We start from the raw sequence: 22,880 nt of genomic DNA on the forward strand, positions 1-22,880 counted from the left end.
TAAACAAATCTAAATATAGAAAATGTATGGTAAATTGTAGTTTAAAAGATTTTGTTTCAAAAAAGTACACAAGCTTTTCAGTTTGAATTCATCCCATTTATTGATGCTTGATTTTATTTCTTGTGCTATAGGAGTCTCATTCAGGAAATCGGGGCCTAATCTGAAATGATGAAGATTTAGGCCTACTGTTTCTTCTATTAGTCACAGGGTCTCTGGTCTAATTCACAGGTCCTTGATCCACTTTGAGTTGAGTTTTGTGCATGGTGAGAGATTGGGGCTTAGTTTCATTTGCTGCATATGAATTTCCAGTTTTCCCAGCACCATCTGTTGAAGAGGCTATCTTTTCTCCACTATATATTTTCAGCACCTTTGTCTAGTATGAGAAAACTATTTATGTGTGTGTGTCTCTGTGACCTCTGTTCTGTACCATAGGGCTACAAGTCTATTTTGGTGCCAATACCATACTGTTTTTGTTACTTTTGCTCTGTAGTATAGTTTAAGGTCTGGTAGAATGATGACACCTTCTTCACTCTTCTTTCTAAGGATTGCTTTAGCTATTCTGGATCTCCTATTTTTCCAGATGAATTTCATAACTGCTTTTTCTTTTTCTATGAGGAATGTCATTGGGATTTTGATTGGGATTGCATTAAATCTGTATAGTGATTTTGGTGGTATGGTCATTTTGACTATTAATTCTGCCTATCCAAGAACAAAAATAGATCTTTCCATCTTCTAAGGTCTTCTTTAATTTCTTTCTTTAATATTCTGTAGTTTTCATTGTGGAAGCCTTTTACCTCTTTTGTTAGGTTGATCCCTAAGTATTTGTTGAGGCTATTGTAAATACTCTTTCAGAGTATTTGTCACTGATGTACAGAAATGCCTTTGATTTATGATTGTTGATTTTACATCCTGCTACTTTGCTGAATTTATTTATTAGTTCTAGAAGTTTTCTGGTAGAATTTTTTGGATCCTCTAGGTATATAATCATGTCATTGGCAAATAATGTTAATTTGAGTTCTTCTTTTCTTATCCATATTTTTCATCTGTCTAATTGTTCTGGCTAGAGTTTCACGAACTATGTTCAAACTGAAAAGCTTCTTCTCAACAAAAGAAACAATCAATGAGGTGAAGAAAGAGTCTACAGAAAGAGAAAATTTTTGCCACACATAATCAGTTATATCACTAATCTCTAAAATATATAAAGAACTCAAAAAACTTAACACCAAAAAAACAAATAACCCTATCAATGAGTGAGCTAAGGAACTGAACAGACACTTCTCAGAATATGATATAGAGTCAGTCAACAAATACATGAGAAAATGTTCAACATCTCTAGTAATTAAGAAATACAAATCAAAACTACTCTAAGATTTCATCTCACTCCAGTCAGAATGGTGGCTATTAAGAATACAAACAACAATAAGTGTTGGTGAGGACATGGGGGAAAAGACACACTCATACATTGCTGGTGGCATTGCTGGTGGGACTGCAAATTGGTGCAACCAATATGGAAAGCAGTATGGAGATTCCTTGGAAAACTGGGAATGGAACCACCCCATTTGACCCAGCTATCCCACTCCTTGGTTTATACCCAAAGGACTTAAAAACACCATATTATGGTGACGCAGCCACATCAATGTTTATAGCAGCACAATTCACAATAGCTAAATTGTGTAACCAATTTAGATGCCCTTTGATAGATGAATGGATAAAGAAACTGTAATATATATATATATATATATATATATATATATATATATATATATATATACAGACACACACACACACACACACATACATACATACATATACATACACACACACACACACACACTAGAATATTCCTCAGCACAAAAAGAGAATAAAATCATGGCATTTGCAGGTAAATGGATGGAGTTGGAGGATATCATGCTAAATGAAGTAAACCAATCCCCAAAAAACAAAGGCCAAATGTTTTCTCTCACATGTGGATGCTGATCCATAATGAGGGTTGGGGGGAACATAGGAGAAATGGAAGAACTTTGGATAGGGCAAAGGAGAAGGAAAGGAAGGGAGGGAGCATGGGGGTAAGAAATATGGTGGAATGAGATGGACATCATTACTCTAAATACATGTATGAAGACACAAATGGTGTAACTCTACTTAGTGTACAACCAGAAAAATGAAAAATTGTGCTCTGTATGTGTACTATGAATTGAAGTGCATTCTGCTGTCATGTATAACAAATTAGAATAAAAAATAATTTTTTTAAAAAACATAAAAAAGGCACACAAGTATAGGGCACTTATCATGAACAGAGCTTACAGTACTGCAAGTTGCTCTGGGTCAATGAGTGAGTAGTGAGGGGATGTGAAGAACTAGGACACTATTTTATACTACTTTAGAGTTTATAAGTATTGTATACTTTGACTACACTAATAATGTGGTTTTTTGTTTTGACTTTTCATTTTATTGATTCTTTTAAGTTAGCATAACATTAGGATTCATTTTGACATAATTATAAAAGCATGGAAAACAATTTGCTCTAATTCAGTCCCCAGTACTTCTCTTTTCCCTCCCTTCTTCTCTCCCCCTGCTCACCTACCTCCACTCACTGGTTTTTCTGCTTTTAACTTATAGGTTTTTTTAATGACTGTATTGTGCATATACATGATGGGATTTACTGTGATATAATATATGTATATACACATAGGAAAGTTATGTCAGATTCATTTGACTGCTTTCCCTATCCCATCACTTCTAATTTTCTTTCGATCCTCCTTTATCTACTAATTGATATTTCTTCTTTTTTAATCACACCCCCCCTTATTTTAGATTAGTTTCCTCATATCAAAGAAAATATTCATGCATGAGGCACTGGGTTAGATCCTCAGCACCACATAAAAATAAAATAAAGATATTGTGTCCATCTAAAACTAAAAAATAAATATTTTAAAAAATAAAAAAAAAAAAGAAAATATTCGACCTTTGACTTTGAGGAATGGTTTATTTCACTTAGCAGGATTGTCTCCAGTTCCATCCACTTACTGGAAAATGCCATAATGGTATTCTTTATGCTGAGTAACACTCCATTATGTTTATGTATGCAATTTTCTTTATCCATTCATCTGGTGAAGAGCACTTAGGTTTGTTCTATAACTTGGTCATTGTGAATTGTACTGCTATAAACATTGAGGTGGCTGTGTCACTCTAGTATGTTTTAAATCTTTTGGATATGTACGAAAGAGTGAGATAGCTGGATTACATGGTGGTTCCATTCCTAATTTTTTGAGGAATCTCCATACTGCTTTCCAGAGTGGTTGCACTAATTTATAGTCCCACAGCAATGTATGAGTATACCTTTTTCCCCATAACTGCACCAACATTTACACTTACTTGTATCCTTAATAATTGCCATTCTTACCAAAATGAGATGAAATTTCAATGTGGTTTTAATTTGCATTTCCCTAATTGCTGGAGATATTGAACACTTTTTCATATATTTGTTGACCATTTCTATTTCTTCTTGAGAAGTATCTGTTTATTTTCCCATTTACTAATTGGGTTATTTAGTTTTCTGATGTGAAGTTTTTTTAGTTCTTTATATGTTCTGGATATTAATACCCTATCTGAGGAGCAGATAGCAAAGATTTTTTCCCATGCAGTAGAATCTCTATTCTTACTCTTAATTAGTTTCCTTTACTATGAAAAAACTTCAATTTGATGCCATCCCACTTATTGATTTTTTATTTTACTTCTTGTGCTTTGAGTGTCTTGTTGAGGAATTTGATTCCTAAGCCGACATGATGAAAATTTGGGCCTACTTTTTCTTCTAGCAGTTGCAGGGTTTCTGGACTAATTCCTAGGTCTTTGATCCATTTTGAATTTTGTGGAGGATGAGTTATAGAGGTTAAATTTCATTCTACTACATATAGATTTCTAATTTTCCCAGCACCATTTTGTTTTGAGCAACTAATAAAAAAATTTTTTTAAAAGGCTATCTTTTCTTCAATGTATTTCTGGCACCTTTTTATAGTATCAGATAACTCTATTCAAGTGGATTTGACTCTGTGTCTTTTATTATATTCCATTGATCTTCATGCTTATTTTGGTGCCAGTAAAATTCTGTTTTTGTTACTATAGCTCTGTAATATAATTTGATGTCTCCTGCTTCACTTTTCTTACTTAAGATTGTTTGGGCTGTTTTGGCTCTCTTATTTTTCCAAACAAATTTCATAACTGCTTTTTCAAATTTTGTGAATATTATCATTGGAATTTTGATGGGAATTACACTGAATCTGTATAGCACTTTTGGTAATATAACCAATCTGACAAGATTAATTCTGCCTATCCAATCACAGGGGAGTACTTTCCATCTTATAAGGACTTCTTTCTTTAGTGTTCTGTAGTTTTTATTGTAGAGGTCCTTCATCCCTTTTCTTAGATTAATTCCCAAGTGCTTTGTTTGTTTGTTTGTTCTTGAGGCTATTGTGAATTGGATAGTTTTCCTCATTTCTTTTTCAGTATATTCATCACTGGGGTGTAGGAATGCAATTGATTTATGAGTGTTGATCATGTATCCTGCCACTTTGCTGAATTCATTTATGAACTATAGAAGTCTTCTGGTCATTTTTTTAATCTGCTTAGTATAGGATCATGTTGTCAGCAAAGAATTTGAGTTCTTCTTCTCCTATTTGTATCCTTTAATTTCCTTATTTTGTCTGATTGCTCTGGCTAGAGTTCAAGGACTATATTGAATAGAAGTTGGAAAGTGGGCATCCTTGTCTTGTTCCTGTTTTTGAAGAAAATGCTTTCAGTTTTTCTCCATTCAGTATAATGTGGGCTTTGGGTTTGTGATGTATAGCCCTTACAATATTGAGGTGATTTCTGTCTGTTCCTATTTTTTCTAGTGTTTTAAATATGAATGGGTACTATACTTTGTCAAATGCTTTGTCTGCATCTGTTGAGATAATCATGTGATTCTTGTCCTTAAATCTTTATTGATTTCCATGTGATACACCAACCTTGCATTCCTGGGATTAAAACAACTTGATCATGGTGCACTTTCTTTTTAGGATGTTTTTGCATGCAGATTTCCAGTATTTTATTAAGAATTCTTCCATCTGTGTTCATCAAGAATATTAGCGTGAAGTTTTCTTATGTTGATGTACTTTGTCTGGTTTTGGTATCAGTGTGATACTGGCCTCATAGGATAAGTTTGGCAGGTTCCCTCCTTTTCTATTTCATGAAATAATTTGAGGAGGATTAGTATTAGTTCTTCTTTAAAGTTCTAGTATAACTTGGCTGAGAATCCACCTGGTCCTGGACCTTTATTTTTTAGAAGTTTTTTGATAGCTGCTTCAATTTCATTATTTAATATTGATCTGTTCAAGTTTTCTATATCCTCATGGTTCAATTAGGTTCAATTTGTCTCTAGGAATTTTTCAATATCTTTTTAGCTTATTGGAGTATAAATTTTCAAAATAATTTGTGATGATCCTCTGGATTTCAGTAGTGTCTGTGGCAGTATTTCCTTTTACATCTTGAATATTGCTAAATTTTTTACCTCTTTCTTTTGGTTCATTTGGCTAAGGGTTTCTCAACATTGTTTATCCTTTCAAAAAATCAATTTTTGTCTCATTGATTTTTTTTGTGTTTTTTATTATTTATTTAGTTGATTTCAGCTCTGATTTTAAGTATTTCTTCTCTTCTACTGATTTTGGTATTGGTTTGTTCTTCTTTTTCTAGGGCCTTAGGATGTAATGTTAGATTGTATATTTGGTGCCTTTCTATTCTTTTTATGTATGAACTCAATTCTATGAACTTTCCTCTTAGAATTACCTTCATACTGTCCCAGAGATTTTGTCATATCACTATTCTCATTTACTTCTAAGAATTTTTTTTATTTCTCCCCTGATTTCTTCTGCTATCCATTAAACTTTTGAAAGTGTGTTATTTAATCTCTTAGTGTTAGATTGGTTTCTGCTTTTTATCTTATCATTTCTAATTTTATTCCATTATGATCTGATAGAATGCAAGGTATTATCTCTATTTTTTTCTATTTTCTAAGATTTTCTTTGTGGCATAAAATATGGTCTATTTTATAAAATGTTACATGTGCTACTGAGAAGAAAGTAAATTCAATTGTTGATGGATGAAATGTTATAGATATCTGTTGGGGCCATTTTATTAATTGTATTTTTTAGTTCTGTAAAATCTTTACTTAATTTGTGTTTGGATGATACATGAAGTGGTGAAAGATGTATATTAAAGTCACCCAGTATTATTATATTGTCATCTATTTGAGACTAAATATATTTTTAAAATACTCTTTCCTCAATAAGTTAACCTTAGGTTAGGGTAACTTTTTTAACAAACTTTATTTTTTTAATGTTTTAACCCTTTTGTGATAATGCTTAAAACACATTGTACAGATGCACAAAAAATATTTTCTTTACTTTATATTTTCATTCTATAAATTTTTTGCACTTGTACAATTTTTAGTTTTCTAAAATTTTTTACTTGTTAAAACTTTGAATGGGAGTTGGTTATACATAGAAGCAGGGACACTGGAGATTCCATTCTTATGGCAATGATAGTAATATCAGTGCACAATTCTGTGGATGACAGTGGTATAGTAACAGTGTCCAGTGTCTAGCAACAGAACATTAAGTACATGTTGCAGTTTGAAAATTCTAACTTCTTAACTTTCCTTTAGTGCTACACATTTCAAACCTGGTTCTCTAGGTTTATCTCTGATTTGTGATTAGAAGAATTGTAATTGTCTTTTCCACTTCTTTCTGTTGTTGTTTTGTACTGAGAATTAAACCTGGGGCACTTTACTACTGAGATACATTCCTAGCCCTTTTTATTTTTATTTTTTATTTTAATTTGAGACAGGGTCTCACTAAGTTGCTTAGGCCTTCACTAAATTGCTGAGACTGACTTTGAACTTGTGATCCTCCTGCCTCAGCCTCCCAAGTTGGTGGGATTACAGGCCTGTGCCACTGCACCCATCTTCTATGTCTTCTCTGCTTCAGTTATCCGGGGTTGATTTCTGGTGTTTGCAAGTAAAGAATCTAATACAAAAATCTGATTAAATGAAGTTAAGGGTTGGTTCAATGATACACAACTCTAACTCCAGCTACTCAGGAGGCTAAGGCAAAATAATTACAAATTCGAGGCCAACCTTTGCAATTCATCAAGACTGTCTCAAAATAAAAAGGGCTGGGAATGTATCTCAGTGGTAGAATACTCCTGGGTTCAATCCCCAATACTGAAACAAAGAAAAAGTATTGTATTTTTGTACAGGCAGGTCACCAGTGACTTTTAAAAAGAGCCATCTAAATCTGATTAATGAAGGACATTAATAGGATTGAACCACTTAAAGAGAGAAAGGATGATGAGAAAAATCAAGTTATTCATGCCACTCAATAGAGAAGTTTAGATCTGGAGAAGAAAATAGACAATAATTAAAGAATAAACTTAAGGTGGGCAATTATTTTTAAATGAGAGAAACCTGACTATATTTAAATATTCAGCAGAAGGACCTTGAATATAGAGAGGTTGAAGGCATCTCTTCAAGGGAAGGAAGTGTCTAAGTGTGAATTAATTAAACAACAAAACAAGCATATTTTAGCTCTACTTGCTAAGTTACTCTACTTCCAATTGGGGACTACTATTTTTTAATTCTCAGCCATATATCCATTTATATACAACTAGTTACAGAAATTTCATTGAATTTCATGATTTAAAAAAAAAACCTGACATGACTTACAGTAATACAAATATTGCTGCAGTATACCTCCCAGCTATGAAGTTGAATGGCATCTGGTATTGCCATCAGGAAGCAATTACCTATCAGATCATAAGTTATCATTTGCTACTTTTTAATATTTTCGTAGAATAAGTAGAAAAAATGTACATGCATACTTAATATATCAGGATGTTGAAAGTGTTGAAGTGTTTTTTTATCCATCAAAATAAAATAACATTCCCTTGAGGAATCCCCTTTATAACCCAAAGGATTGCACACGCTGTTAGTTTTTATGAATATGGAAATGTTTTCTATAAATGTCTTTGTTCTGTCAAATGTTTAATATGAAATTAGGATATAATGATTTATAAAGAATTTGTCCAATGAAATGAAATGTTGGTCAGTGGCTAACTAATCATTAGGAAAAGTAATTTCTAAGAGAATTACTTATAAAAACTATTATGGTAAGAAAAAAATACTCAAGAGAAAATATCATTTCTAAATATTAGCAAGGTTCCTGGAATATTTTCAACCAAGAATAAGGACATCTTTCCTTTTTTTTTTTTTTTTTTTTTTGTCATTGCACCATGGTGTTTCTTGGCTTACCTTTAAAGACTGCTGGTTATCCACTGAGAAAAATATTTATTCTGGGATTTGGGGATTTTTAGCATTATGCAACTACCTGATTTTCCTAAACAATGTTCTTTCTTTTCTTTTTTCAATGTGTCCAAGAAATTAAAGAATTTCTGGCACATTTACTCTGCAGTTTCAGTGTTTATTCAAGGTCATGTGACTGTAACTGAAGGACAGTACTGAGGAGGTTTGAGTTGCCTTTGTGAATTTCCCTCTGTACAAATGAGTGCTCTGAGCCAAGTAGACTTAGCACATCTGTAGTAAATGAGTCTACCATGCTGCTTTCATTGAGTTGAACTTCTGTATGAACACACTACCTCAATCATTTAGGAAAAAGGAAAACAACTTTTCCTTACAAAAATCATAAATCCATTTGTCATCAAAACCAAAGCTTACTGGTCTTTTTATTTATTTATTTTTTATTGCTGCAAGGTTGTTGGAAAGGAAAGAATGAAACAAAACTAATGACTTACGACAAATCAAGGCCTTTCAGTATTGAATTTAGAGTTTTTCAGGTAAACCCAGGCTTAAATGTTGTCTAAAATGAGATTCTTGTGTTAAAAGAACATTGAAAACCTTGAGTTTTCCATTTGTGGATTGTTTCCAGTACTGTGTAAGAAGGAAAAACACACTTCATCAACCCATTCCTAATCCAAGCATGGAGCAGCAGGACCACCATGGAAGCAGGAACACCGTCAGCCCAGCTGCTCATCTGCTTTCTCTGTGTTCTCTAGTCTACGAGTAGTTACACTACACTCCATTTGGCCAATTCTGTTGACTCTTCATTACTAACACATTGATTAATCTAGTTATGGTTCATCCTAACTACTACTTTCTCCCTTTTTTCCAAACCTTGTTGCTTGTTTGGGCCCATTTTCCACTCATTAGGACCTCTTCCAGAATAGACAAAACTCTGACTGCTTATTAGCAACAAAGTGAAAGATTTGTGAGGGGATGTAACTTTCCTAGTTCAATCTTCAGTGGCTCCCAATTAGATAAAGTTCATGCTCTTTTTGGAATGATGTTCCTTCATGATTGGCCACTGTTTACATTTTCAGTCTCACATGCTGCCTTGTTCCTCACATGTGTTGTACATTTCAGTCATAATAACAGCTAACGATTTTTAAATGCTTTCTGTGTGTCAAGCGCTATTCCAGGTGCTGAAAATATATTAAATTATTTAACCTTCACAGACTCTCCATGAAGTAGATATAGCTATTTTCTCCAGTTTACAGAAAAGTAAACTGAGACTCAGAGAGACTAACTTGCCCAAGGGTACACAGACAATGAATAATGGAGCAAGAATTTAAAACCAGGCAGCCTGATTTTGTTCCAGTTCTTAACATACTCTTTTAAGTATACTTAGTTACTTAGAAATTTCCTCCAATTTCTTTGTATTTACTGGCTTGTCTTTGTACATGTAATTTATTCCCTCTGTTTAGAAAACTTTTCCATCTTTCCCTCAAATTTGTGGTAAACAATCTGTTAACCTTTCAGTATTTAATTCAAAGAATACTTCCTTTATGCTCTCTTCTAAATCAGAATTAAGCATGTCTGCTTTGAACTTCTGTATACTCAAGGCACTTCCTCTATCAGAGAATGAATAATATAGGTGCTAATTACTTGTCTTCATGTCTTTCTCTTCCAAGAAGTTGTAAACTCTTGTAGAACAATTGTGTTTTACTCATCTTTGTGTCCCTGACACCTTGTACAGTGTGAGGCTCATAAGAGAAGCTCTATAAACCTTTGAGCCATAAATGTTCTTTGTATAATAACTACAACCTTGGAGACCTCAGTTTAGATGTATTAGCTACTTAAAATCTTAAGCATAGTCTATTAAATGAATACAATACCTAATTCATATTACTTTTATAAGCATCAAATGAAATATTGTATATAAAATGCTTAATACACACTGCATGCACTTATTGAGTTAATATCTTTCCATACTAATAAATATGACTGGTTAATGGTGTTGTGTTGTGAAAAATATAGAGCTATGAGATAATGAGAGGAGCAGGTTCTGTATGGAATAGCCGAGGGAGTCACTGAGAAAGTCGTACTTGAGCTGAGGACTGAAGGTAAGACTAAACTAGATATGAGAACTTCTATGAGAAAGGAGCCAAAATGAAAACACAGTCAGGAAAAAGTTTTGCATGTTCACAGAATTATTGGAGGATAAAATAAGGTAGCAAGGGTATAATCTTCGTTATTTTTTAAACAAAAGGATATACATTTATTTCTTCATAGCAGCGTGAGCCTAAACATGTCTAGGAGCCACAGTATAGCTGAAAAGTCCCCTTTTATGCCCTGGTAATCCTGTGACAGTGTGTTGACACTTATATGAATGAGATTCATAGGATACACTTCTTTTGTCCAGTATTATAGAGGCTTTTGCCTTGTCCATTTTTCAGTATTGATAAGCCATCAATTGTTATAATGAAAATAATTACTAATTATTAGTAATAATTAATTATATGTGAGGTAAAACAGTATCAAAATGCCTGTTTTTATTACATTTGAAGAATTGGTTACTTAGTTTTCTTTGCTCTTGGGAATGGACATAAGTCAAGCAAATCTATCTTTACCACCTTCAGATTTGCCTCCATCTTGCTCTCATTTCCCTAAGTTTCATTTAGTTAGAGATTCAAAACTAACCTAAAAATTACCTCCTAACTTTAGCATACAGCTCATTCATAAAATCTTTTTTTTCTAGAAGTTGGCTACATTACTTATGACTGGCACTGCAGGAAAACATTATGAATGCTACATTATTTATGTATAATGTAGTCTTACATATAATCACCTAATAATTACTATCCCACATATTTTTAAACAGCCAATTCTTTCCTAGAAGGGATATATTTAGTAAACCAAATAAAATGAGAAATGTCTATTTAAACAAAAGTGTTTTTAGTTGCTAGAGTAAAGGAAGCAAAGTATCACTTTTATAACTCATGGGTTTGCTGGTTTAATCAAAAAAAAGAAGAAGAAGAAGAAGAAAGAAAGAAAACCCAGAGTACTTCCATTGCCTAATAGTGCAAAGAAATTTCAGGACAGCATACTTATTTTTGGTACCATAGAAAGTAAATTAATTTAAATTACTACCTTTCTAACACATTTAATAACTGTATAAATATAATGCCATGTGGAAAGAGGTGCCTAGTGGTTGGTAAAGCAAAGGAAGGAAAAAAAAAATGTTTTCCTAAAGTAATTTTCAAGAGTTCTTTAAAAAAAAAAAAAAAAAAAAAAAAAAAAAAAACCTCAACTAATTTGAAATTTGATGTCACTTTAATTTTTATCATTCTAGTGTTGAGAAATCAATGAAATTAACATCATAAATACTTAAAATTTTACTCAGCATAATTTTAAAGATAGTATTCCCCAGCTAATCCTCCTTAAAATGTGATTTTCTATTGTTGCCCAGATTTAACAAATTTTATGTATTACTTATTACTTAATATGTTTCTTTCAATCTAAATAAGACTACAACAGCTAAACCAAGGGAATAACTGAGAGATATTCTCTTTGATGTTTCAATATTATATACACACCAAGCATCATCATTGCAGAGTCTGTCTCTTTCTTCTAAATGTGTATAGGTAACCCCATTTTCCTTCCCAGATCTTTCCATTCAGTTCCCCAGAGGAAAATCAAATGGAAAGGTAATGCCATATTCTTTCCTTTACTGAAATTAAATGTAACCATAATGCTGCTACAGTTTCTGACACATAGGAGGCACTCAATTAAAAGTAACTCTTGGCGTTTGATCTTTTTTGCTGCCCTTAACTCATCCAAGTACAGTTCTTGTTTCCTTAGGATGTCAAAACTTATGCCATCAGTTTCACTTCTATCAAAATTGACAACACTTTCTTAAAGGATTCAAAACTGATTTCTACAAAAAGAATGGCTTCTGTCTGAGAATAATAGAACCCTTCAGCCATGAAACATCATGTACTCTTAATCATTATATTAAATTTTATAGAACTCAGATGAACTATTCATTGATTGCAGCATCTCTAACCACAAGTAATAACTATTATGGCTTTACTTACTTTTTAAAATTTGCCCAGAATGACTTTACCTTTTGCTGAATAGTTTTAAACAAGTCAAAATAAGTCACTGGAAAGAATGTCTAGGGATTAGTGTCTGTTTCTCTTGCAAGCAAAATTAATCATCCATCTGTGTATTCATAAGAAGTATTTGTTCTTTACTTGTGTGAAACATTGTTTGGAACTTTGTACAGAACACTCTGCCTCTATGCTCAAATTTCTTGTTAGTATTACAGATAATAAAACAAATAAGATAAAATGACACATTAAGACAATGTATGTTCCACTTGAAATACTAAGTTTTAACTACCTCATTACAATTCCTATGCACCAAGCAGCAGTGCATAGAAATGAAAATGCATGAGAAGTTCTCCACTGTATCTACTCAGCTTTGCTATTGCAGTATAAAAGCAGCCAGATAATACATAAATGAATGAGTATGGCTGTGTTCCAATAAAACTTTATTCACAGTTATTTAAATTTTAATTTCGTATCATTTTCACATCTTTAAGTATTATTCTTCTATTGATTTTTCCCGTCATTTAAAAATGTAAAAACTACTATTCTTAGGTCATAAGCTATACAAAAACAAATGAATTACCAGAGTTTGGCTTGCAAACCATAGTCTGCAAACCTTAATTAGGATTTGGTTTTAAGGATATACTATTGGCTTGCTTAGCTTTGTTCCCAACTATTTTTAGTAAATTTTCTCAGATCATGTGTGGTTGAGAAAATTTTTCATAAGGAAACATTAATCAGTTATTAGAGTTGTATAATTTTTAAAAAAAGAATGTCACATAACATACTTTACACTTAGGCTACATAATTTAGAAGGTACTGGCAAACTTTGTACTGCCTTGGTGTTTTCATTTAGAAAACCCAAGATTATCATATTAACTATTAGAGATTTCAAGTATATTCTAGGTGCTTCCAAAATATTCTTTAATTGTTTCACTTTTTTGGGAAAGAAGCCCTGGATAACTGCAGAACCTAGGCAGTACATCAACAGCAGTCTTCTGGAGCACAACCCTTCCTAAACTTATTGAGTCTCTACATCAATTTAATAGGAACTTCGCAGTTTCATTTCTTATCTATGCTTTCTAGGGCATCAAAGGCAGTCCAGGAAGAACAGGACTCGCTGGGTCTCCAGGTCCTCGAGGAATAAAGGGCTCATCAGGCCTTCTAGGAAGCCCTGGAGTTCCAGGCCCAAAGGTACGTTAATGTTTTTTTCTGATGGTTAAGCAGTATTGGCCATCCTTATACTTGTCCTGGGTTCATTGGCTAGATCACAAGATGGCAGGATTAATATCTTTTAATAAAATTCGGTTAATAGTAAAAACACATTAGGGAAAAAGGAAAATGAATGGTCTGTATGTGTCCATTTCCTGTAATGGCCATAGTGCATGTGATTAAGCAAAACAGCTCATTACCCAGATCTAGTTAAGCTTTAAGAAATGCTGGCTTTGAGTGTAGCTCAGTGGAAGAGAGTATTTGACTAGCAGGCCCTGAGTTCAATCCCAACACTACCCAGAAAAAAAAAAAAAAAAAAAAAAAGCTAATTTGGACTCATTTGGGTTCTTCTTCCTTCTCCATTATCTATCTTTTCCAAAATTTTATTACATCTTAACTTGATTTTCTCGGTTTACGTCTAGAGAAATTTTAGATTTCTGACCCATATAAGTGAATTGAAACTGATGATCCAGTTGCTCACTCTTTATAGTTTTAGCCTTCTGTTAATGTTTATACCATAATTATCCCTTTCTACTAAAACCCAAGCAGCTAAACAAATGATAAAACTAGGGAAAGAAATAAGAAAGATTCCTACCTCTCATGTATGAGTCTGCATAAAGAGGACCTACACTTGTCAAGTCTCAAACTTACAGGTTTGTGTCAATAAAGTGAAAGATATTTGTTAATTTTACAGCATTTTTGGCAAAAGTCTACCAAGCATCATTTTTTTATTATCCTATCTATCTATAAAATTCACCTGACTCCTAAGTTTACTTTTAGAAATGGTATAAAAAGTATTCCAACTCTCACTTCAAAAAAAAAAAAAAAAGAAAATCAAAATAAATGAAAAAAATTTGACTCAAAAACATGATAATGGAAATTATGTGTATCATTAAGTGGGCTTTTAGGGAATAAAGGGACCTAAGGAAACAGATAATGGAAATTTCTTAATGGTGGAACTGAGATGATAATTATGGAAAAAACATGGGTTCTGGTCTGTACTTAGGAGACTGCTCTGTTTCTGCTATCAGATGGCTGAGACATCTCTGTATGGTTAGGAAAAATACGTCAAAATGATGTCAATTCAAATAATATACAAGTTCCATCTCATGTAACCTCACACACACACACATACTCCACCTTCGCCCATCCCCTCTGTAGCCCTCATATCCCCTTCTAGTTTTATAATTACCTCCTACTCTCCTCTTTACACACTTACCACCACAATCTGTGAAATTTTCTTTCCTTACTGCTATACCTCTTATTTATTAAAATCAAATATTACTTGCTGGAAAATATTGGTGGAAACAATTATTTAGAATTTGATTTCCCCGGTGCTTTCACTATGCTTAAATCTTTGAGTTCCATTGAAAAGTCAATATGTTTATAAGTTCTGAGGTCAAGATCACCTTTCTTTGTTTTATCCACAGGGTGACCAAGGGCTCCCTGGTCAACCTGGAGTTCGAGGTAAAAGAGGTCACAGAGGAACACAGGGTGATCAAGGACCACATGGAGAGCCTGGTCTGAAAGGGCAACCTGTATGTGCCAATCCAGAAATTCACCAAGTACCCATTCTACAGACTAAGCCACCAGTGCACAGTAATGATTATCATGTCTATACAATTTCAGGGTGAACATGGTGATCAAGGTTTGACAGGTTTCCAAGGATTCCCAGGCCCCAAAGTATGTTTATCTATTTTCTGCTCATCTTCAAGCTATCTAGAAAAAGAGTTATTGAAATATTTAGTCTCTGACTTGAGCTTTTCTTTTTAACCTGCATAATTTCAATTGGTACAGTCATATATTTAAATTTTGATCATTTTAATTGTTAAACATGTTTAATTATATATTTTCCTAGAAATTTTATTGTACGATTTCCTTTTGTTCACATATTTAAGAGTATTTTTGAAGAAGCAATTCTTGATAGATGGGTATAAGATTATTTTCTTTATAAAATAATAACATAGAACTAAAATTTTTATCTTTTTCTTCTTATTATATGTCTAGGGTCCTGAGGGAGATGCTGGCATTGTTGGAATATCAGGTCCTAAAGGTCCTATTGGGCAGAGAGTAAGTGTAGAGTCACATTGGCTACCTAGAAATTGTGCTTCTTTGCTTGTTGTAGGGCTTATGAACTCAAAAATTAGTATACTCCAAATTAATAGCTTAGTAAAATGATTTTTTCAGATAGAAAATCATAAGAGTACTTATGGAGTTCAACTTTTTGCAGTTCATAAATTAACTTTAGCAAAATACCTCCATAGACTACCCATATTTTCCAGTTCTTACTTTAAAAAAAGAATCATCAGAATTACTGTGAAGACTGGAGAGTGTATTTATTAACTCACACTGGTAGCAAAAACAAAAAGTAGTTTCATGTCATAAGCATAATGCAACCAGAAGCCAGAGACCACCCTCACGCACCACCTGGTGGAGGCTTGCCTGTGACCAGAGCTCTTCAGACCACACTGTGAAAAATATTTCCCGATAACTGTGTTTTCCCATCTCAGGAGCAAGTGTCCCAAGAGAATGATACGAGTTGTTTAAGGAGTTTCAAAATCAGGATCTGAAGAACTCCAGATAACATTGTAGTGCCTATAGTTTCAAACTCTAGATAATATAAATAAACTACCAGCAGTTAATGGTTATTACTTTTATTTTGTTTTATTAATCATAGTCTGCTAATTGATGAGATATTTTATAAAACTGAAACTTGAATGTCATCTGTATGGCTAACTACAACTGCCAAGGCAAATGTGGAGAAAACAGAGAGGAAGACAGGAAACAGCTCAGATGCAGTAGAAAGGAGTCCTGAAAAACTTTATAACTGAAAACCACTGTCCTAAAGAAAATATAAATCAAGATTTTAAAATTTTTTTTCAGAATTTTTTTAGAATATTTCTTTAGCATTCTGTAGTTTTCATTGTAGAGGTCTTTCACCTCTTTCATTAAGTTGATTCCCAAGTATTTTTTTTCTTTAATTTTTTTTAAAGAGAGAAGGGGGGGGAGAGAGAGAGAGAGAGAGAGAGAGAGAGAGAGAGAGAGAATTTTAATATTTATTTTTTAGTTCTCGGCCGACACAACATCTTTGTTTGTATGTGGTGCTGAGGGTCGAACCCGGGCCGCACGCATGCCAGGCGAGCGCGCTACCGCTTGAGCCACATCCCCAACCCAGTATTTTTCTTTTTTTATGCTACTGTAAATGGGGTAGTTTTCCTCATTTCCCTTTCAGAGGATTTGTCACTGTTACACAGAAATGCCTTTGATTTATGGGTGTCGATCTTGTGTCCTGCTACTTTGCTGAATTCATTTACTAGTTCTAAAAATTTTCTGGTGGAACTTTTTTGGTCTTCTAGGTATAGAATCATATTGTCAGCAAATAGTGCTAATTTGAGTTCTTCTTTACCTACCCATATCCCTTTAATTTCTTTAGTCTGTCTAATTGCTCTGCCAAGTGTTTCAAGAACTATTAAATAGAAATGGTGAAAGAGGGCATCCCTGTCTTGTTCCAGTTTTTAGAGGGAATGCTTTCAATTTTGACTACCATATTTACAAATTATCACTTGAAGTCAATCTCTGTGTTTAAAAAGTATTCTCTTAGATTTAGACCAACAAGTAACTTCACTTTAAGCCAATTAATATTAGAACTATCAACCAATAGACCACATGATGTTATAATTATTTCAAATGATAATACTCTAATCTCTGTACCTTTGTAAGAGTCAGAAAAAGATAAATTCTGTTAGATATCTCCATTTATGTATTAGGATAAGTGTTAGCCAGAAAGACAATTTTACAGGCAGTATAAATTGAAGTGAAAATTGTTGGGAAACACTAAAACAAGGATTTTGTATTCATTGAGAAACAATAGGCATTGAGAAACATACCTAATATGGAAGGAATCTGCAGGGGCTTGAACTCATTCAAGATTATCTTCATAAGCAAATATCATCTTACAGTTTAAAAGGCTCTTTTCACATTTAATTTCACAGTGGCCCTATTTTACAGATAAAGAAGCTAAAGTTTGGTTGGTTATATATGATACCCCCCAATTCTTTCCTGTATTGTCTATTATACACCTCAGTTCACTCAAACACTTGTTCCTTCTGCGTGTGTACAAAAATTTGTTCAAAATTTTGTTCATCATTCTGTTCTTTTTAAAATAGTTTTATTTGTTATGTAATGACACATGTATAATATGTATCATTTGACTTATGACCACATAAACATTCTGATTCTAATTTGTACTTGTTGGAAATTATACATATACAGCGGTCCAGAAAGGAAACTATAATAGTATACACAATTGTGTCACATACTGTTAACCAAGATCACTACAATTTATAGTAATACTACAAGATTTTATCATAAAAACCATAATTATTTACACATGGCTATTTTACCATTGCACAAAATATTTCTTTGAAATTTTCATGAGACTGACTGCTTTTCTTTAATCCCAACAGGGAAATACTGGCCCTCTTGGCAGAGAAGGTATAATAGGCCCAACTGGTAGAACTGTAAGTTTGTCACAATACAATTGTTTTCTTTGTTTTTTATACTCTTTTTTGTTGTTGTTGTTGTTGTTGGTGGTGGTGGTGGTGGTGGTGGTGGTGGTGGAATTTATTCCTATTTCTAGAATAAGTCACAGAGTATCGTCCTGGATATTTGAGGAGTAAAAGACAAAAATACATATACATTTTTCTGGAAGGTCATTACTGAGAACTTAGGGATCCTATATGTAATGAAGAAAGGGTGAGCAGTGAAGTTGGCACCTAAAACTGGAGCTTAGTAAAGAAAATAGAACAGAGTCTAGGAGTGGGATGTCATAAGCATAGAAATGATCACTGAGGCTATAAAAATGGGTTTGTTTTCTAAAAAAAATAAAAATAGCAAAGAAGTGCTGACCACTAAGATTTGAGTCTCAGGAAGTACCCAGTTTAAAGGAAAGAAAAAGAGAATGGTAGAACCAGCAGGAAAATCAGGATAGTGCAGCCTTAGGTAGATGGAAGTTTTAAGGAAGGAGTAGTCAACAGTGATCTTTTTCTTAATATTTATTTTTTAGTTGTAGTTGGACACAATACCTTTATTTCATTAATTTATTTTTATGTGGTGCTGAGGATTGAACCCAGGGCCTCGCACATGCTAGGTGAGCACTCTACCAGCCCCTCAACAGTGATCTTTGAGGGAGCAAGTTGCAGTAGACGATATAGTGAAGACTACAGTAAAGAAAGGATAGATAAAATACTTAATGACATTTCTCAAAAATTTTTAACTCCTATAGGGTGTTTTGGTTTTGTTTTGTCTTCCACTCCACCCTACACACACAACTTTTCTCAAATTCTCGTGGCAAACTTTGGAGTAGATATTATTATTTCTCTTAAATAGATGAGGAAATAGTTAAGAGATAGAGTTATTCAAAGTAATAGAGCTACTGAATTACATATCTGATGTTTCTTACTTCAAAACCAGTGCTTTTTACTCTTTTCAAGCTATATCTGAAGAGGAAACAGATCATATATTGCAGGGCTTTGAGAAATATGGCTATAAAGTAAAACAAAGAAATAAGATAGTGACTGGGGAGATGGTCATGGGAAAGTTTTGCAATAACCATAACAGTGCAAACAAGAGAAGGAGTACAGAAAGGGCCAGATTGAGACTTAGGGAGGAAAGATTCATTTCCTTAGGGAAGTCAATATTTTGAATCATTTAAAATTATTATATAGAGACACAGAGATAGAAAAAATAAAGGTAGAATGCTTCAAGTATTAAATACAACTATTCTCTAATAAATTTGGAGAACTTGCCACCAAAGTTATTGGATTTTTAATCAAAAGAAAGAAAATGTGTAACTCAACAGTCTCTACACTTCCAATATTTGCCACTCAGAGCCATATAAGATTTTAAGTGGGAAAATTCTCATATTTCAGTGGGTGGTTCTTTAACTAGCTAAGAAGCACATACTGTTTTGATTATGGAATGATTGTTCTCTTCTGTCAAAAATGTGATATATTAATTGGTCAAGGAAAATGTGATCAAGAAATGTCTTAGTTAAAATATTTCACTATGCTTTGTTTATAAACAGTTCTTAAAAGCCCTTATAAAATCCAGCATGCACATCAAAATTTTTCCATCTTCTATTTTTTTTCCTTTCTAAGAAGAAAAGTTTATTATGAAAAACTAAGTATTTGAGAATGGCAAAACATTGTGGAAAAAAATAGTGGTGTGGGTAACGGACTTGTCATTGTAAATGAAATTATATGGTAGTAAAAAATAAATAATCAGATCAGTGTAACAGACTAGAAAATATAGGAATTAGATCTAAGACTATATATGTATTTATTGTAACAAAAATAGTATATCCATTAGGATGGTTTGGCTAGAAGTAATAGGAACCCTTAATCAAACTGGCTTTAATAGAAATTTATGTCATATAATAGGAAGCCCAGTGATGAGAAGGATTCAGATTTGGTTTGTGATTCAATTATGTTTGTTGTACAAGACCTTTGCCTTTCCATATCTCTACTCTCCTAACCTGAATGTTACTTTAATTTTTAAGCTTATAGCAAGAAAATTACAATTTCTTAGAAATCATATTTAGACATTGCAAATTTCTCATTTCTAATTGACTACCTGCAGCCACATGCCTGCACCTATATTAGGAGAGAAGATGGAATTACTTTGAGTACCATTATTGCTGTAAGAAATTAGAACCCCAAAAAACAACAAACAAAATTTAATCCTTCATGAACTTGTAAAGACTTTAATATAAAAATTAAATAGTAAAAATCTTATTAAAATTATCTAGAAAACTTAAGTACAGATTAAGTGTTGGGGAGACCTTATTTATAAGATAAGAAATCGGAAAACTTTAAAATAAAAAAGCAGAAAACCTACTTGAATATTGAAATATTCAATAAAAAACCTACATGAATTTTGTGTGGGAAAATATTCCCCAAATAAAATCAAAAGTTAATGTAGAGTGAGAAAAAATATTTGTAAAGCATACAACATAAAACAGTTTACTACACTAAGAGCTCTTTAAATTTGGTATAAAAAAGTTCAAAAACTCAATAGAAAAATGAAAAATAAATTGAAAAAACTAAGTAGTTATTTTAAAAGAGAACCACCTAATTTTAAGTTAGAAATGCAAATTAATTATATCTAACACAAATTATATCTAGCCTCTCAAAAGCAAATATAGGGAGATCAGTACTCTAATTTTCCAATGGTTTAAAGTGAATTACAGCCTTTATGGAAAGTATTTGTTCAAATATAGATATATTTGTCCTTTAATCAAGCAATTCCTTTTGAGGAATTTGACCCAAAGTTACAGAAGCACCTAATACATTAAGGAATCTTTATACAGTTTTTGTTTGTTTTGTTTTGTCTTGGTACCAGGGATTGAAACCAGGGTGCTTAACCACTGAGCTACATTCTGAGGTGTTTTTTGGGTTGTTTTTTTTTTTTGAGACAGAGAAGGGATTATTTTTTTTTATTGGTTGTTCAAAACATTACAAAGCTCTTGACATATCATATTTCATACATTAGATTCAAGTGGGTTATGAACTCCCATTTTTACCCCAAATACAGATTGCAGAATCACATCAGTTACACATCCACATTTTTACATAATGCCATATTAGTAACTGTTGTATTCTGCTACCTTTCCTATCCTCTACTATCCCCCCTCCCTTCCCCTCCCATCTTCTCTCTCTACCCCATCTACTATAATTCATTTCTCTCCTTGTTTTTTTTTCCCATTCCCCTCACAACCTCTTATATGTAATTTTGTATAACAGTGAGGGTCTCCTTCCATTTCCATGCAATTTCCCTTTTCTCTCCCTTTCCCTCCCACCTCATGTCTCTGTTTAATGTTAATCTTTTCCTCCTGCTCTTCCTCTCTGCTCTGTTCTTAGTTGCTCTCATTATATCAAAGAAGACATTTGGCATTTGTTTTTTAGGGATTGGCTAGCTTCACGTAGCATAATCTGCTCTAATGCCATCTATTTCCCTGAAAATTCCATGATTTTGTCATTTTTTAGTGCTGCATAATACTCCATGGTGTATAAATGCCACATTTTTTTATCCATTCATCTATTGAAGGGCATCTGGGTTGGTTCCACAGTCTAGCTATTGTGAATTGTGCTGCTATGAACATCGATGCGGCAGTATCCCTATAGTACGCTCTTTTAAGGTCTTCAGGGAATAGTCCAAGAAGGGCAATAGCAGGGTCAAATGGTGGTTCCATTCCCAGCTTTCCCAGGAATCTCCAAACTGCTTTCCAAATTGGCCGCACCAATTTGCAGTCCCACCAGCAATATACAAGAGTACCCTTTTCCCCACATCCTCACCAGCATTTGTTGTTGTTTGACTTCATAATGGCTGCCAATCTTACTGGAGTGAGACGGTATCTTAGGGTGGTTTTGATTTGCATTTCTCTGACTGCTAGAGATGGTGAGCATTTTTTCATGTACTTGTTGATTGATTGTATGTCCTCCTCTGAGAAGTGTCTGTTCAGGTCCTTGGCCCATTTGTTGATTGGGTTATTTGTTATCTTATTGTTTAATTTTTTGAATTCTTTGTATACTCTGGATATTAGGGCTCTATCTGAAGTGTGAGGAGTAAAAAATTGTTCCCAGGATGTAGGCTCCCTATTTACCTCTCTTATTGTTATTCTTGCTGAGAAAAAAAACTTTTTAGTTTAAGTAAGTCCCATTTCTTGATTCTTGTTATTAACTCTTGGGCTATGGGTGTCCTATTAAGGAATTTGGAGCCCGACCCCACAATATGTAGATCGGAACCAACTTTTTCTTCTATCAGGCGCAGAGTCTCTGATTTGATATCAAGCTCCTTGATCCATTTTGAGTTAACTTTTGTGCATGGTGAGAGAAGGGGATTCAGTTTCATTTTGTTGCATATGAATTTCCAGTTTTCCCAGCACCATTTGTTGAAGATGCTATCCTTCTTCCATTGCATGCTTTTAGCCCCTTTATCAAATATAAGATAGTTGTAACTTTGGATTAGTCTCTGTGTCCTCTATTCCATACCATGGGTCCACCCGCCTGTTTTAGTACCAATACCATGCTGTTTTTGTTACTATTGCTCTGTAGTATAGTTTGAAATCTGGTATCACTGTACCTCCTGATTCATACTTCCTGCTTAGAGTTGCTTTTGCTATTCTGGGTCTTTTATTTTTCCATATGAATTTCATGATTGCTTTATCTATT

The 22,880-nt window shown here is 33.3% G+C and overlaps 1 protein-coding gene across 1 annotated transcript in view; it reads left to right on the forward strand.

Annotated features, from left to right (window-relative positions):
• Positions 1-22,880, forward strand: part of COL24A1 (collagen type XXIV alpha 1 chain) — a 421,320-nt gene that overhangs the window by 354,596 nt on the left and 43,844 nt on the right. Inside the window, exons 50-54 of the mRNA XM_081305079.1 lie at positions 13,525-13,632; positions 15,081-15,188; positions 15,280-15,333; positions 15,658-15,720; positions 18,117-18,170. Of these exons, the coding sequence (XP_081161205.1) occupies positions 13,525-13,632; positions 15,081-15,188; positions 15,280-15,333; positions 15,658-15,720; positions 18,117-18,170 (387 nt within the window). The remainder of the gene's footprint in view (positions 1-13,524; positions 13,633-15,080; positions 15,189-15,279; positions 15,334-15,657; positions 15,721-18,116; positions 18,171-22,880) is intronic.

This window comes from Spermophilus citellus (assembly GCF_964194105.1).
Source record: "Spermophilus citellus genome assembly, chromosome: 9".
Taxonomy (NCBI): Eukaryota; Metazoa; Chordata; class Mammalia; order Rodentia; family Sciuridae; genus Spermophilus; species Spermophilus citellus.